This window comes from Mobula hypostoma, chromosome 5 (assembly GCF_963921235.1).
Source record: "Mobula hypostoma chromosome 5, sMobHyp1.1, whole genome shotgun sequence".
NCBI classification, from domain to species: domain Eukaryota; kingdom Metazoa; phylum Chordata; class Chondrichthyes; order Myliobatiformes; family Myliobatidae; genus Mobula; species Mobula hypostoma.
In genome coordinates this window covers 190675826-190692619 of record NC_086101.1, presented here as the reverse complement: position 1 = coordinate 190692619, position 16794 = coordinate 190675826, and the positions used below count along the sequence as shown (strand labels likewise).

The following is a 16794-nucleotide window of genomic DNA, read 5'->3' as shown; positions in this document are numbered from 1 at the left end:
CCCTCTCTCCCTCTCACTCTCTCTCCCTCTCTCTCCCATTCTCTCTCTCTCCCTCTGTCTCTCCCTCTCTTTCTCCCTCTCACTCCCTTTCTCTTTCCCCTCGCTCTCCTTCTCTCTCTGCCCCTCTCTCCCCCTCTCTCCCTGTCTCTCTTTCCCTCTCACCCTCTCGCTCTCTCTCTCCCTCTGTCTCTCTCACTCTCTCTCTCTCTCTCCCCTCTCTCCCCCTCTCTTTCCCTCTCTCTCTCTCCCTCTCTTCCTCTCTCTCCCTCTGTCTCTCCCTCTCTTTCTCTCTCTCCCTCTCACTCCCTTTCTCTTCCCCCTCGCTCCTTCTCTCTCTGCCCCTCTTTCTCCCCCTCTCCCTCTCCCTCTCCCTCTCACCCTCTATCTCGCCCTCTCTCTCCCTCTCTCTGTCTCTCTTCCTCCCTCTCTTTCTCCCTCTCTCGCTCACTCTATCTCCCTCCCTCTCTTTCCCTCTCTCGCTCCCGCTCTCTCTTTCCCTCTCCCTCTCTCCCTCTCTCTCTCCCTCTATCTCTCTCTTCTCTCTCCCTCTCTCTCACTCTATCTCCCTCTCTCTATCTCCCTCTCTTTCTCTCCCTCTCTCTCCCCCTCTCTCTCTCCCTCTCACTCTCTCTCCCTCTCTGTCCCTCTCTCCTTCTCTCTCTCTCTCTCTATCTCCCTCTATTTCCCTCTCTCTCCCTCTCTCTCCCTCTCTCACTATCTCTCTCCCTCTCTCTCTCTTTCCCTCTCCCTCTCTCCCTCTCTCTCTCCCTTTATGTCTCTCTTCTCTCTCCCTCTCTCTCTCCTCTCACCCTCTCGCTCTCTCTCTCCCTCTCTCTCCCTCTCTCTCACTCTATCTCCCTCTCTCTATCTCCCTCTCTCTCTCTCCCACGCTCTCGCACTCTCTCTCCCTCTCACTCTCTCTCCCTCTCTGTCCCTCTCTCCTTTCTCTCTCTCTCTCTCTATCTCCCTCTATCTCCCTCTCTCTCTCTCCCTCTCTCTCTATCTCTCTCCCTCTCTCTCTATCTCTCTCCCTCTCTCTCTCCTCTCACCCTCTCGCTCTCTCTCTCCCTCTCTCTCTCCCCTCTCTCTCTCTCTCTTCCTCTCTCTCCCTCTGTCTCTCCCTCTCTCTCTCTGCCTCTCTCTCTCCTTCTCTCTCTGCCCCTCTTTCTCCCCCTCTCTCCCTTTATCTCGCCCTCTCTCTCCCTCTCTCTGTCTCTCTTCCTCCCTCTCTTTCTCCCTCTCTCGCTCACTCTATCTCCCTCCCTCTCTTTCCCTCTCTCGCTCCCGCTCTCTCTTTCCCTCTCCCTCTCTCCCTCTCTCTCTCCCTCTATCTCTCTCTTCTCTCTCCCTCTCACTCTCTCTCCCTCTCTGTCCCTCTCTCCTTCTCTCTCTCTCCCTCTGTCTCTCTTACCCTCTCCCTGTCTCCCTTTCTCTCTCCCTTTATGTCTCTCTTCTCTCTCCCTCTCTCTCTCCTCTCACCCTCTCGCTCTCTCTCTCCCTCTCTCTCTCTCCCTCTCTCTCTCCCCTCTCTCTCTCCCTCTCTCTCTCCCCTCTCTCTCCCTCTCTCTCTTCCTCTCTCTCCCTCTGTCTCTCCCTCTCTCTCTCCTTCTCTCTCTGCCCCTCTTTCTCCCCCTCTCTCCCTTTATCTCGCCCTCTCTCTCCCTCTCTCTGTCTCTCTTCCTCCCTCTCTTTCTCCCTCTCTCGCTCACTCTATCTCCCTCCCTCTCTTTCCCTCTCTCGCTCCCGCTCTCTCTTTCCCTCTCCCTCTCTCCCTCTCTCTCTCCCTCTATCTCTCTCTTCTCTCTCCCTCTCTCTCACTCTATCTCCCTCTCTCTATCTCCCTCTCTGTCTCTCCCTCTCTCTCCCTCTCTCTCTCCCTCTCACTCTCTCTCCCTCTCTGTCCCTCTCTCCTTCTCTCTCTCTCTCTCTATCTCCCTCTATTTCCCTCTCTCTCCCTCTCTCACTATTTCTCTCCCTCTCTCTCTCTTTCCCTCTCCCTCTCTCCCTCTCTCTCTCCCTTTATGTCTCTCTTCTCTCTCCCTCTCTCTCTCCTCTCACCCTCTCGCTCTCTCTCTCCCTCTCTCTCCCTCTCTCTCACTCTATCTCCCTCTCTCTATCTCCCTCTCTGTCTCTCCCTCTCTCTCCCTCTCTCTCTCCCTCTCACTCTCTCTCCCTCTCTGTCCCTCTCTCCTTCTCTCTCTCTCTCTCTATCTCCCTCTATCTCCCTCTCTCTCTCTTCCTCTCTCTCTATCTCTCTCCCTCTCTCTCTCCCTTTATGTCTCTCTTCTCTCTCCCTCTCTCTCTCCTCTCACCCTCTCGCTCTCTCTCTCCCTCTCTCTCTCTCCCTCTCTCTCTCCCCTCTCTCTCCCTCTCTCTCTTCCTCTCTCTCCCTCTGTCTCTCCCTCTCTCTCTCTGCCTCTCTCTCTCCTTCTCTCTCTGCCCCTCTTTCTCCCCCTCTCTCCCTTCATCTCGCCCTCTCTCTCCCTCTCTCTGTCTCTCTTCCTCCCTCTCTTTCTCCCTCTCTCTCTCACTCTATCTCCCTCCCTCTCTTTCCCTCTCTCGCTCCCGCTCTCTCTCTTTCCCTCCCTCTCTCCCTCTCTCTCCCTCTATCTCTCTCTTCTCTCTCCCTCTCTCTCAATCTATCTCCCTCTATCTCCCTCTCTCTCTCCCCCCTCTCTCTCTCCCTGTCTCTCTCTCTCACTCTATCTCCCTCCCTCTCTTTCCCTCCCTCGCTCTTTCCCTCTCCCTGTCTCCCTCTCTCTCTCCCTTTATGTCTCTCTTCTCTCTCCCTCTCTCACTCTAACTCTCTCTCTCCCTCTGTCTCCCTCTCACTCTCCCTCTGTGTCCCTCTCACCCTGTCACTCACCCTCTCTCTCTGCCTCTCCATCTCTCTCTCCATTTCTCGCTTCGTCTCCCTCACTCCCACTCCCCCTCTCCCTCTCTCTCTCCCTCTCTCCCTTTCTTTCCCTCTCTCTCCCCCTCTCTCGCTCCCTCTCTCTCTTGCCTCTCTCTCTCTCTCTTCCTCTCCCAATTTCTCTCTCTCCCTCTCACTTTCTCTCTCTCTCCCTCTCTCCCTTTCCCTCTCTCTCCCTCTCCCTTTCTCTCTCTCTCCCTCTCTCCCTTTCCCTCTCTCTCCCTGTCCCTCTCTCTCTCCCTCACTCTCTCTTGTTCTCTCTCCCTCTCCCCCTCTCTCTCCTTCTCTATCTGCCCCTCTCTCTCCTGCTCTCTCTCTGTCTCTCTTCCTCCCTCTCGCTCTCCCTCTCGCTCTCACTCTATCTCCCTCCCTCTCTTTCCCTCTCTCGCTCCCGCTCTCTCTCTTTCCCTCTCCCTCTCTCCCTCTCTCTCCCTCTATCTCTCTCTTCTCTCTCCCTCTCTCTCACTCTATCTCCCTCTCTCTATCTCCCTCTCTTTCTCTCCCTCTCTCTCCCTCTCTCTCTCCCTCTCACTCTCTCTCACTCTCTGTCCCTCTCTCCTTCTCTCTCTCCCTCTCTATCTCCCTATATCTCCCTCTCTCTCTCCCTCTCTCTCTCCCTCTCTCTCTATCTCTCTCCCTCTCTCTTTCCCTCTCCCTCTCTCCCTCTCTCTCCCTCTATCTCTCTCTTCTCTCTCCCTCTCTCTCACTCTATCTCCCTCTCTCTATCTCCCTCTCTTTCTCTCCCTCTCTCTCCCCCTCTCTCTCTCCCTCTCACTCTCTCTCCCTCTCTGTCCCTCTCTCCTTCTCTCTCTCCCTCTCTCTCTCTCCCTATCTCTCTCACTCTCTCTCTCCATTTCTAGCTTCCTCTCTCTCACTCCGCACTCTCTCCCTCTCGCTCTCTCCCTCTCTCTCTCCCTTTCTCTCCCTCTCTCGCTCCCTCTTTCTCTCTACTCTTTCTATTCCTCTCTGTCTCCCTCTCTCTCCCTCTCTCTCCCTCTCTCTCTCCCTCTCTCTCTCCCCTCTCTCTCTCTCTGACTCTCTTCCTCTCTCTCCCTCCATCTACCTCCCTCTCTCTCTCCCTCTCTCTCTCCCTCTCTCTCTCTATCTCTCTCTCTCCTTCTCTCTCCCTCTCTCTCTCCGTCTCTCTCTCTGTCTCTCCCTCTCTACCTCTCTCTCCTCCTCTCTCTCTCCCTCTCTCTCTCTGTCTCTCTCCCTCTCTCTCTCCTCTCTGCCCCTCTTTCTCCCTCTGTCCCTCTCTCTCTCCCTCTCTCCCTCTCCCTCTCTCCCTCTATCTCGCCCTCTTTCTGTCTCTATTCCTCCCTTTCTCTCTCCCTCTCTCTCTCCCTCTTTATCTCTCTCTCCCTCTCTCTCTCTCCCTCTCTCTCTCTTTCTCTCTCTCGCTTCCTCTTCTCTCTCTCTCCCTTTCTCTCCTTCTCCCTCTCCCTCTCTCTCCCTCTCTCTCTCTCCCTCTCTGTCCCTCTCTCCCCCTCTCTCTCCTCTCTCTGCCCCTCTCTCTCCCTCTCTCCCTGTCTCTCTCTCTCCCTCTTTCCCTCTCTCTCCCTCTTTCTTTCTCTCTCCCTCTCTCTCCCCTCTCTCTCTCCCTCGCTCTCCCTCTCTCTCTCTCCCTCTCTCCCTGTTTCTCTCCCTTTCTCTCTCCCTCTCTCTCTCCCTCTTTATCTCTCTCTCCCTCTCTCTCCCTCTCCCTCTCTCTCTCCCTCTCTCGCTTCCTCTTCTCTCTCCCTTTCTCTCTCCCTCTCTCTCTCCCTCTCTCTCCCCCTCTCTCTCTCTCCTTCTCTGCCCCTCTCTCTCCCTCTCTCTCTCCCTCTCTCCCTCTCCCTCTCTCCCTCTATCTCGCCCTCTCTCTCCTCTCTCTGTCTCTTCCCCTCCCTCTCTCTCTCCCTCTGTCTCTCCCTCTCTCCCCCTCTCTCGCTCTCTCTCTCACTCAATCCCTGTCTCACTCACTCCCAGTATCTCTCTCTCTCTCTCTCTGCAGACTGGTCGTTCAATGGTTGGTCAATGTCCGGCGCTGATGTGGTCTCTGCGGTGGAAGGAGTCTCCGCTGTGTTACCGTGTACTTTCACCCACCCACCCCTTGACCTCGTCCCTTCCGGCTCCGTGATCTGGTTCAGGGAGAAACCAGGTGCTAGAAAACCGGTATTTCGCTGCTCATATCCCGGTTCCGGCCGCTCCGGGTGCGATACAACACTGAAGACTGGAGGAGGATGGTTCGGATTCGTGGGGAACCTCAGTCGGAGAGATGCCTCGATAATGGTGCAGCGTCTGAACCGGAGTGACGGTGGTCGGTATCAGTGCCGGGTGGAGCTCAATATTGATAAATTTGAAACGGCGGTTCTAACAAATCTGTCTGTGAGAGGTGAGGACGATGTTCAAACATTGAGTTGTGAAACTACACTAATCATTTCACATTTTATCTCCCTGAAAACTTATTTTATTCATAATCTACACGTACATTTTGCAGGATAATCATGTCAAATTCCACGTGATTGTCATGTGCACATCACATAGAACACTACAGCACCATGCAGGCCCTTCAGCCCACAATGTTGTGCTGACCCTTAAACCAGCTCCAAGATCAATCTAATCATTGCCTCCCACAAACCCTCCATTTCTACAACATCCGTGCACCTGTCTGAGAGTCTCGCTCTCTCTCTCTCTCTCACCCCTCTTCCCCCGTCCTACACACCCCTCCATTTCTACAACAACCATGTACCTTTCTGAGAGACTCCCCCTCTCCCCTCTCCCTTCCCCCTTCTCCCCGTCCCACACACCACTCCATTTCTACAACAACCGTGTACCTGTCTGAGAGTCTCTCTCTCTCTCTTGCTCTTTCTCTCCCTCCTCTCTCTCTCTCTCTCTGTCTCTCTCTCTCCCTCTCTGATTCTCTCTCTCTCTCTCTCTCTCTCTCTCTCTCTATCTCTGTCTTCAAATTTGACCTACCGAAACTTACACTTATCTGAGTTAAAGTCTATCTGCTACTTCTCAGCCCAGTTCTGCATCCTATCGATGTTCTGCTGTAACCTCTGACAGACCTCCAGACTATCCACAACACCTCCCAATGTTGTGTCTTCAGTACAAATTGACCCTTCTACTTCCTCCTCCGGATCATTTATAAAAATCACAGAGGAGGGGTCCCGGTACAGATCCCTACGGACCACCACTGGTCACCGACCTCCATGCAGTCTGGCCTCTACCCTTTGACCTGTTTGACATGGGCTAGTCTCTAAAATATCCTTAAATGTGCCTGCGTCTGCCACGAGGTGTTCCAAACACACACCACTCTCTGTGTAATGAACCTGCCTCTGACATCCCCCCTACACTTTCCTGCAATCACCTGAAAATGATGCCCCTTTATATTAGCCATTTCTACCCCTGGAAAAGTCTCTGGCTGTCTGCTCGATTATGCGTCTTATCATCTTGTTCACCTCTATCAAGTCAGCTCTCATCTTTCTTCACTCCCAAGAGATAGTCTCCAGCTCGCTCAACCTTTCCTCATTAAACCTGCTCTCTGGTCCAGGCAGCATCCTGGTAGATCTCCTCTACATCCTCTCTAAAGCTTCCTCATCCTTCCTATAATGAGGTGAGCGGCACTGAACTTATTGCTGCTGCAGGTACGATTTTCACTGCACGTCTGCCGACGTGTCTGCACAGGTGCAGTGAAACTCTAGTTGCCGCAGCAACACAGGTACAGAGCGTCGCATCAGAAAAGCTGCAATCAAGTTCAAGTTTATTGTCATCTGACTGTACACATATACAGAGCCAAACAAAACCACCTTCTTCCAGATCAAGCTGTTGGACACTTTCAGTACAGTGAATATTACGCCGCAAAGTGTTCACTGTAGAATTCCTTCTCAGACGCACCAGCTCAGGCTATTGAACACTTTCAGTACAGTCAGTATTTACACTGGAGAGGGTTCACTGTAGAATTCCCTGACAAACACAGCAGCTCAGGCTGTTCAACAGTTTCAGTACAGTAAGATTTTACAATAGAGAGGGTGCAGCGGAGGCCATGCCAAACCCCCATTTATCTATATGTTCCAGAGTGAGATCCAGCTGCAGGTCAGACCAGGTAAGAAATCATTGACACATTCTAGAGGGTACGGGGAGGATGTAAGAGGGAGGAAGGGAGCAGGAATGGGAAGACGCGTCTCACGACGTTCCGGCCGCTGCAGCCTCGCCGCTGAGGGGTCAGCTTTAGCTCCATTTGCCTGGGGGCGGTGGGGGACTAGGAACCTCGGCTGTCAGACCACACGGAGGGTGGGATGTGTGGAGAAGCGGGCAGGTGAATGGGGTAGACGGTGTAGAGAAAGATTCAGTGGAATACAGAGAAGCTGAGAGAATCGGCTGGAAAATGGCAGAACAGAAATACATTACCCTTTGTTTTATTTAGTAATAGAATAAAGATCCCTCACTAGAGGTATGAAAGGGATTGTCAAATATTCATCTGGGATACTATGGAAAAGCAGAGAAAATCGGTGGGTACACGGTAAAGAAAAGACAATGATACGTAATTTTGTTTTAAAAATAAGAGAGTGTCTGAATACTTGAATAAAGATATTACACGACAATCATTTATGTATTATATACGTTATACACATCCAGAGACGGTTGTCGAGTACGTCTCCTGGAATGAAGGGGTTAACGTATGAACATCGTTTGATGGTTCGGGGATAGTACTCGCGGAGTTCAGAAGAATGGGCGGGGGATGATCTGGTTGAAACCTATCGAACATTGAAAGGCCGAGATACAGTGGATGTAGAGAGGATTTATATAGTGGGGGAGTCTAGTACCGGAGAGCACAGCCTCAGGATAGAGCGACATCCCTTTAGAACGGAGATGGGGAGGAATTTCTTTAGCCAGAGAGTGGTGAATATATGGAATTCGTTGCCACAGACGACTGTGAAGGTCAAGTCTTTGTCTTTACAGTGGACTCGATGCTATCTTAGTGAGGAGAACTCAGAGGTGGAAATGCATTTATTAGTCTCACTCATTAATTAAATTTAAAAACGAATTATTACATGCATCTTTACATTTTTTACAAGAAAAACATAATTATACCAAAGGAAAAACAAAATCCACTTCAATGCAGTTGATACACTTTAATACAGTGTTGATTCACTGTAGTGCTACACTGTACTGACGGTGCTGTTACAGCAACACTCACAGCACGCTGGAGGAACTCAGCAGGTCGGGCAGTATCAGTGGAAACGATGAGTCGACCTTTCGGGCCGGAACCCTTCGTCAGGACTGAACAAGGAAGGAGGGAGGAGGATTTGAAGAATGCTTGTAGGTTCAGTTGAAAGACCAGTAATTTGAAAGACAAAGGGGTGGGGGAGGGGAAGCGCGGACGTGATCGGCGGGAAAACAATGGGTAGAAGAAGGACGCGGAACCACGAGGGAGGTGATAGGCAGCTGGGGGAGGGGGCAGAGTGAAATTGGGATAGGGGGGGAGGGGGAGGGAATTACCAGAAATTGGAGAATTCTGTGTTCATACCAAGGGGCTGGAGACTACCTGGATGGTATATGAGGTGTTGCTCCTCCAACCTGGGCTGTGCTTATGTGCTGTTACAGTGTAGTGACTAGTATTGTTATACTGTAATGATTAGTGTTGCTATACCGTCGTGATTAGTGTTGTTACACTGTAGTGATTAGCGTTGTTACAGTGTACTTATTTGTGCTGTTACACTGTAATGGCTGGTGTTACACTGTACTGATTGGTGTTGTTACACTGTACTGATGAGTGTTGTTACACTCTCCTGATTAGTGTTGCTGTCAATTGGTTCAACAACTGAATGGCTGAAGGGAATTAGCTGTTCCTGAACGTGGTGGCTGAGATTTAGGCTTCTCTACCTCCTGCCCGATGGGACTGTTTTATGTTCGAAAGAGTTTCTCTTGTTTGAATGGTTTGCAATTAGTCAGACACATGTGGGAGTGTTTTCATTTGGGAGAGTGCTGTGAGGAGTTTTTATTATTTAGTAGGCTGGAAATTTTGTCAGTGGATAAACATGTTTGGTGGTGGTTAACTGATTTATTCTGGCACCTGTCCTTCCCTCAGCTCCCGGCGAGAGTGTCTCTGTGATGACTGGAACTGAGGGAGCTTCGGCCACGTTACCCTGTGAGTTCACACGGCCTCCGCAGAGCCTCACCGCACACACGGTGACGTGGATGAGGAAGGATCCCTACCGACACATCGTCACATTCAGGCGTTATGAAAATGGATCGTGGGAAGCGGAAAACGGAGTGACTCGGTACGAGCTCGTCCGGGACCCAGAGCGGGGAAACGTCTTGATCAGGATAAAGCAGCTGAGTGTGGAGGACAGTCACAGATACCTGTGTCTGGCTGAGTTCAGGAAAATGAACCATGATTATTCATCCTACAGAGGCCAAGTCACACCCCCATTTATCCATGTGTTCCAGAGTGAGATCCAGCTGCAGGTCAGACCAGGTAAGAAACCATTGACACATTCTGGAGGGTACGGGGAGGATGCAAGAGGGAGGAAGGGAGCAGGAATGGGAAGACGCATCTCACAACGTTGAGGCGGCGGCAGACTAGCCGCTGAGGGGTCAGCGTTAGCTCCAGTTGCCTGGGGGCGGTGGGGGTGTAGGAACCTTGGCTGTCACACCACACGGAAGGTGGGGTGTGTGGGGATGGGGGCAGGTGAATGGGGTAGACGGTGTAGAGAAAGATTGAATAGAATACAGAGAAGCTGAGTGAATGGGCTGGAAAATGGCAGAACAGAAATACATTACCCTTTGTTTTATTTAATAATAGAGTAAAGATCTCTCACTGGAGTTATGAAAGGGATTGTCAAATATTCATCTGGGATAATATGGAAAAGCAGAGAAAATCGGTGGGTACACGGTAAACATAAAAGACAATGATACGTAATTTTGTTTTAAAAATAAGAGAGTGTCTGAATACTTGAATAAAGATATTACACGACAATCATTTATGTATTATATACGTTATACACATCCAGAGAAGGTTGTTGAGTATGTCTCCTGGAATGAAAGGGTTAACGTATGAACATCGTTTGATGGTTCGGGGATAGTACTCGCGGAGTTCAGAAGAATGGGCGGGGGATGATCTGGTTGAAACCTATCGAACATTGAAAGGCCGAGATAGAGTAGATGTAGAGAGGATTTATATAGTGGGGGAGTCTAGTACCGGAGAGCCCAGCCTCAGGATAGAGCGACATCCCTTTAGAACGGAGATGGGGAGGAATTTCTTTAGCCAGAGAGTGGTGAATATGTGGAATTCGTTGCCACAGATGACTGTGAAGGTCAAGTCTTGGTCTTTAAGCGGAGATTGCGATGTTCTTGATTAGAAAGGGCATCACATTTTACCGGAGAGGGCAGGAGAATGGTTTGAGAGGGATAACAAATTGGACATGATGGAATGGGGGACGAGACTCGATGGACCGAATGGCCCAGACCTGTTTCTATACCTTATGATCTATAGGCTTACTACAGGTTACATCTTTTGTTCAAATGTTTAATTTTTGTCACTCTGATCCCTACATTCTTATTAATATCCTTTTTTTTTCATTCCTTCACACATATGTAGCTTTTACAGTCTAAATCTGCCAAATTATAAATTCGTCTGCACACCTACAGATTTTAATCAGTCTACATTATTGGTCTCTGCCCCTCTGCCTGAGTCTGGATTGACCTCTCTCCCTTTCACTTCAGGGACAGGCGCTTTTGCCGAGCTGATGTTGTGTATCCCACTCGGATTGAAAACTCTCGCCCTTTTAGTGATGGGCACCGTTCTCTACGGTGACAAACTCAGGTACTGTATCTAATAATGCTGAAGGCTCTTATCGTGACGTGACAGAAATTCGATTCACCGAGACAGTCGGTGGGTGTTGGGAACTGACGCAAATACTTGAGGCGTCCCTGCCAGTCCTTGTCGGTTGCTGTTTGTGGGAGCACCGCAGAAAATACTCGTTGCACTCCTGCATCATAAGATGACTCCTGCAGAAGTGTTTGTAGGCTGTTTAGCGTTTTCAGATTCCTTTCAGATTAAATGTACCCACTAGATACCCGCTGAATGATAGACAAATGTAAGGATATGTAGAAGCAAATGAGAGAAAACCTGCAGATCCTGTAAACTAAAGCAACACACACACAAAATGCTGGAGGAACTCAGCTGGCCAGGCAGCATCTATGGAAGAAAATACAGTCGCCGTTTCGGGCAGAGACCCTTCAGCAGGATGAGAGGAAAGGGTTAGAGCATCTGGCGCCCTTTGTTAGAAACTACGTACGCTCTTCCCATATGCGCGTTGGTTTCCTCCGGGTGCTCTGGCTTCCTCCCACAGTCCAAAAAATTCCGGTTATCAGATTAATTGTTCATTGTAAACTGTCTTGTGATTAGACTAGCATTACATCCCTGAGTTGCTGGGTGTCACGACTCGGTGGGCCGTTGTTTCTGTAAATAACAAAATGATAAGTAATAGATTGTGCTTAGAGAAGACTGACAGGGTGGTATAACATCGAGGGCCGAAGGGTCTGTACTGTGCTCTAATGGTCTATGTTCCAAATACGAATCTAATTTTGATGTGCACAAAATGACACGCTGGAACCCAGAAGAAACAACAATGCGGGAAAGTCTCGTCTCTCCCCATCCCACGTGCACTGGGATCAGATACTGCAATCAAGCCAGGATGAATATGGTCTCTTGGTCTACACAAAACTAGTCCATGAGGCGAAATCCCTCAGGGATTTAGCTCTTGACTGAATCTCTGCAGCCATCTCCCTTAAGAATAATTCAATTTAAAATTTAGCTTATCAACTTCAAACATATTAACACTGAAAAATAATTCAAATGATTTCCATGCCTCTTATATAATTGATAATCAGGTTCCTCCTTAAATGACAGCCCCAATCTGTTACTCTCCCCAATATGTTGCATTTACTTAGCTCCTATGATATTTGTATTGTGACGAGAATACACATAAAATTAAGATGTTTGCTGGCCTGGGTTAGCATCAGTGACATCAGCAAGTGGTCTGCCACCTGCCCTCAGGAGAAGGAGAGATAAGGAACAATGGAGCAGCGTCTGGAGATGTGTAATGAAGGGACGGGAGAGAGAGCTGTCTGGAGCGGCTCCCCCTTTGAACCTTGAACTGTTTGAAGTGATGGACAGGCGATACCCCAGCAGGGGGATAAAAAGGGACCGGTTCGCTAAGGCAGACACACGCCACCCGAGGTAACGAGACCCTGGAAGCGGTACGCTCCTCACGAGTCGGTGGGGGGTACCGGACAACGCCCAGGGTGGTAAGGTACGATCAGCGGGAACCCGGTGTGTGTCCGCCCTTGCCTGGGTGCCGGGTTCACTGCAGAGGATCGACCGCATCTGGAGGAGGGGTCACAGTCGGTGACCTCAGGTGACATCACCAAGGACTCGCCCAAAAGCTGCTTGTGAGCCATATCGCCGGTCTGTGAGTGAAGCTGTGCTGAATGATCAGTTGTTCCTGTTCTCTCTGTCTCTCTTCCCCCACGTTGTCCATCGCCATGGCAACGATTACTGCGAATTGAACTACTAAACTGGACTGAACTTTGGGTCACTTTGACATTTGGTCATTTATCCCTAGACAACGATAGAGCTTGATTGATGCTGTTATCTTAATTCTGTGCACATGTGTGTTTATCATCGCTGAACTGTTGCATTTATTATCCTTTCGATTACTGTGTTGCTTGTTTCTTTAATAAAACTTTCTTAGTTCTAGTACTCCAGACTCCAACTGAGTGATCCATTTCTGCTGGTTTGGCAACCCAGTTACGGGGTACGTAACAGTATCCACTTCCCTCTCTTCCGGATTCATCCTAAGAAATCTGATAATCAAATGCCTGTGTCCTAGAAATTGATTCACAGCCAGGATTAACTTCACTGTGCCATACATAGAAGAATTTACCTTCAGAACGCATATTCCGAGGAATTTCCTGAGCCAGAAGGTAGTGAATCTGTGGAATGTATTGCCACAAACGGCTGTGGGAATACTGAAAACAGAGATTGATGGTTTCTTGATTAGTAAGGGCGTCAAAGTTGACGGCATAAGTACAGGAGAATGGGATTTGGTAGGGATAATAAATCAACCACGGTAGAATGCAGAACAGAATAGAAGGGCTGAATTCCGAAAGTCTGATGATATTTTATATGCTCTTATGGTCTTACTATAAGTACCATACTATTTTATCAATGTTATCCTGCAGCCTAAGACCATCTTCCTATCAACAACGCGACCTATATTGTTATGTCACTGTAAAGTTTCCAGTTGAATAACTGAATAAAAGTTTGGGCTCATCTCCAGTTTTGTTGTCAAACACTGACACCGACGATAAAATTTATCCAGTGGGTAATCCCATCATGTCTCGATCCAAATCCCTTCAAAGGTTATAAGTGAATTGGGGAGAGGGAGTCGGATGTGCTGTCATTGTACAACGATCAATGCTCATGTTAACCGTTTTGTTCTGTCCACAGAAAGCGACGAGACTGATCCACTGCAGGAGACTGGGAGGACCGGTTTTCCAAACACAAGGGGCAGCTGCCCCTCCGTGTGTGCTCCATCAGCTACCGCACTCTGGGTGCGGGCATTTCTGATCTGATTTCCAAATGGCTTTCCGATTTTCCCTTCTCTGCGTTTTATGGTTTCAGACCCGCTGACATTCAGAGTCTGCCTTGTCCTGTTGGAATTTTATACGCTTTTATGAGCTCCTGTTTATTCCTCTCAATTCCAGCGACTATGGGGCCAACTGATTTAATCTCTTGTCAGGTAACAGCTCTGTTCCCTCGGGATCCTAGTAAACCTTCACTGCACTCGCTCCCTGATAAATCATCCCAACTCAGACAAATTCAAAACTGCACAAACTTCAGATAGGTTCTCTCTAAGGCCCTGTACAGCTACAGCGGCATCCTTTCTTCTGTTGTCAGATCAGCTTGCATTACGCCACCCTCAAAGATGGAGGTGTTGAAATTATTTCGCCCATCCAGTTCATTGTTGTTGACTTTGAGCAACTGGGCATAAATACAATTCCGTCCGGCATGTTACATCTTGCCACCTGGGAAAAGACCCGATTCCTCGTCCACTTTGTTAATAGAATCTGACGTTTTAAATCCAAAGTTCTTTCAGTGGCGCGAATTGAACCCAACGGTTCATCACTGACTGGTTCTCTAAAGCGATGCCACAACCGCGACTCGACTATGTCACCCGAAATTTAGGTTGAGCTTGGAGCAGGTTAGAAAGTTGGGTTAACATCGTGGGTCGACGGATCTCGAGTGAGCTGTGCTGTTTTATGTTCTGGATCTTTTGGTGTGAAGGAAACTGGGTCATTCGGCAGCTGGTACCTGCTCCCCTCTCAAATACAAACATGCCTGATCATTTCCTGCAAATCCTGCATATTCCCGTACTTTCCAAGATAATCAAAAATATATTTACCTTTGTCCTGTATATTCTCAGCTGCTGGGCAAGCATCCAACCGGATGGATTCGTTTGCAAGAATATGGCGAGTCCGTAGGCGGCCGATCGATCTCACGAGGATCAATTGGGCCTCATCAGCGCGGCTGGTACTTTCTTTCAGGAGTGGGCTTTCAAGTGTGCATGCGTTTCTTCACACCAAAACGGGTTCGTCTCACCCGCACTGTAAGTTACGCAGAGTGTATCCAAGTTAACATCACTCAGTAAAAATGTTTAATCACACCACTGTCGTTCTTGCTCTGCATATACTAGAGAACAACCACCGTCCAATTAATTGAAGAAATCCACCGGGAACACCATGTTCCACGTGAAGAAATGTTATCTTTCATTGGCCTCCTCCTGCTTTGACCCTCACACCTGTTGCGGAATTCTGGGCTAAACGTGCCGAACATGCAGGACCAGAAAACGATCGTGGATGGAGGCCTCATTAAGGCGGCGGTAAACGCGGCATGGACGGCAACCACTGTTGGGCTTAGGACATTGAGTAGGGGTGAGGTCCAAGGGCTGTTCGACCTGGGTACACGCGCTGGTCATCTTTTCTGGGTCCAGTCTACGCGCACGGACATGCACCCGTCAGCCAGTTGTGGAAACGTGGTTCTCGACCCATGCTTTCTGATTAGAGCGGAAAAGCTGGGCGAGGTGGGGTCTGGAAATTCACCCAGCAGTAAAGGAATTCACATGTGCTGGTGCATGAGATAGACAGACTCGTTGTGGGGAACTTACTGGGGGTACAGAGTAACGACCCAAAGTCATCTGCGTCCACAAGCCAACTCTACAAACAGAAGTCTGCGTGTGTGTGTGGTGGGAGGGGGTGGACTGTTTAAAAATCGGGGCAAGTTTGTTTTACACAGAATGGGATGTGTGGAGTGAGGCAAACTTTGTTGTTGATCAAATTCTAAGAATACTTTGCTCTCTGCTCGGCTTCCTGATATTTTCAGTTGTCAGTGTCTGTGTTGTGGCTTAACAGTTCCTCGACCTTCTACAGCATGTGAAAAAAGTCAGTATTTCAAGCCCAGTAAGGAAAGAGCAGCACTCCAGGAGGCCCAAACACTGAGGTGTGAGTGACGAACACAAGTGTTGTCTTTGCAGGGTTCGCAGTCAGTCTCAGGCTGGGGTACCAATAGCTGATTCATTCTTCACATTAATTTCATCCCAGTAACTGTAAAGCCCAGAGCCTATGGCCACAAACTCGGGAAACATTGAACCAGTCCGAGATCAGCAGAAATAACTCGACCTCCTAGTGCGATGAACTGAGAGATTTGAGCAGAAAATTCTTTACACGCCAATGGAGAACATACACTGTTGTCTCCAGCTGAGAAGTGGGTGGTCAACAGGATCGTGCTGACTGGTGGAAGAGAGCTGGGCGACCGAATGGCCTACACATGTTAACTGGGGTCAGGCTGGTGGGTGGAAGAAAGAGGAGGGACTGTTCCTGAGAGGGAAACTGTCGCTGGAGCTGGGGGACTTGTGGGATGAGCTGTGTTGTAGGGGGTGGGGAGTGGGGGTGTCTGTTGGATTGAATCTGGTTTCAAGTGAAGCACTCGGAAAGGCTCCAATTTTCAACTGTAGACACATTTGCGGGCTGTTTCCAGCGAATTTTTAAGTACTGTTTTTATACGCAAATGGTGAATTTCACGTGTGCTAAATCGATCAATGTACCTGAACGCATGTGATCTCCGACAACTTGTTAATGTGCTTCCATATTCCTTCAAAGTTCAAGGTAAATATATTAATAAACTACATATGTATCACCACGGACTATCCGAAGATTCATTTTCATACAGGTATTCACAGCAGAACAAAGAAATACAATCGAAGCAATGACTGACACATAAACATTGCGCAAAAGAAGGCAAACGTTTCCACAAGGGAGAAACAAACATAAAACAATAGACAGATTATACAGTTAGATAAATGGAGATATATAGTTAGGTAGGTAGATGGATGGATTAAGAACGTGATCTATAGGGTCCTTGAAACTGAGTCCATAAGTTGTCAGTGATCAGTTTTGTGTTAACTTGAGTGATGTTATCCACGGCGGTCGTGGTAGTTGAAGGGTAATAACTGTTCCTCAACCTGGTGGTGTGGGACCCGAGAGTCCTGTATCTGCTTCCCGATGGCAACAGAGAGAAGAAAGCATGTTGTGGATGATGGGGGATCCTTGACGTCGAGCTCTGCTTTCTTGTGGCAGCGCTACTTGTAAATCAGCTCAGTGTAGGGGGTGGTGTTGGGTGGGGGCTTTTCCTGTGATAGACTCCCTGTATCTACCACTTGTTGTTGGCTTTTCCTTTCTTGGGCATTGGTGCTTCGTCTCAAACATTCGTAGAGGATCATCTCTGACCCTCAATTATTGATAAAGTTAGATTTGCTTCTTGTTGGTATCTT

General features: G+C 49.1%; 1 protein-coding gene across 1 annotated transcript in view; it reads left to right on the top strand.

Moving 5' to 3' along the window:
* The window catches only part of LOC134346380 (sialic acid-binding Ig-like lectin 15), a 58868-nt gene extending 43047 nt beyond the window's left edge, over window positions 1-15821 (top strand). The window contains exons 2-5 of the mRNA XM_063047734.1: window positions 4908-5288; window positions 8988-9377; window positions 10625-10724; window positions 13416-15821. Coding sequence (XP_062903804.1) covers window positions 4908-5288; window positions 8988-9377; window positions 10625-10724; window positions 13416-13431 — 887 coding nt within the window. The 3' untranslated portion in view covers window positions 13432-15821. The remainder of the gene's footprint in view (window positions 1-4907; window positions 5289-8987; window positions 9378-10624; window positions 10725-13415) is intronic.
* The last annotated feature ends 973 nt before the right edge of the window (window positions 15822-16794 follow it).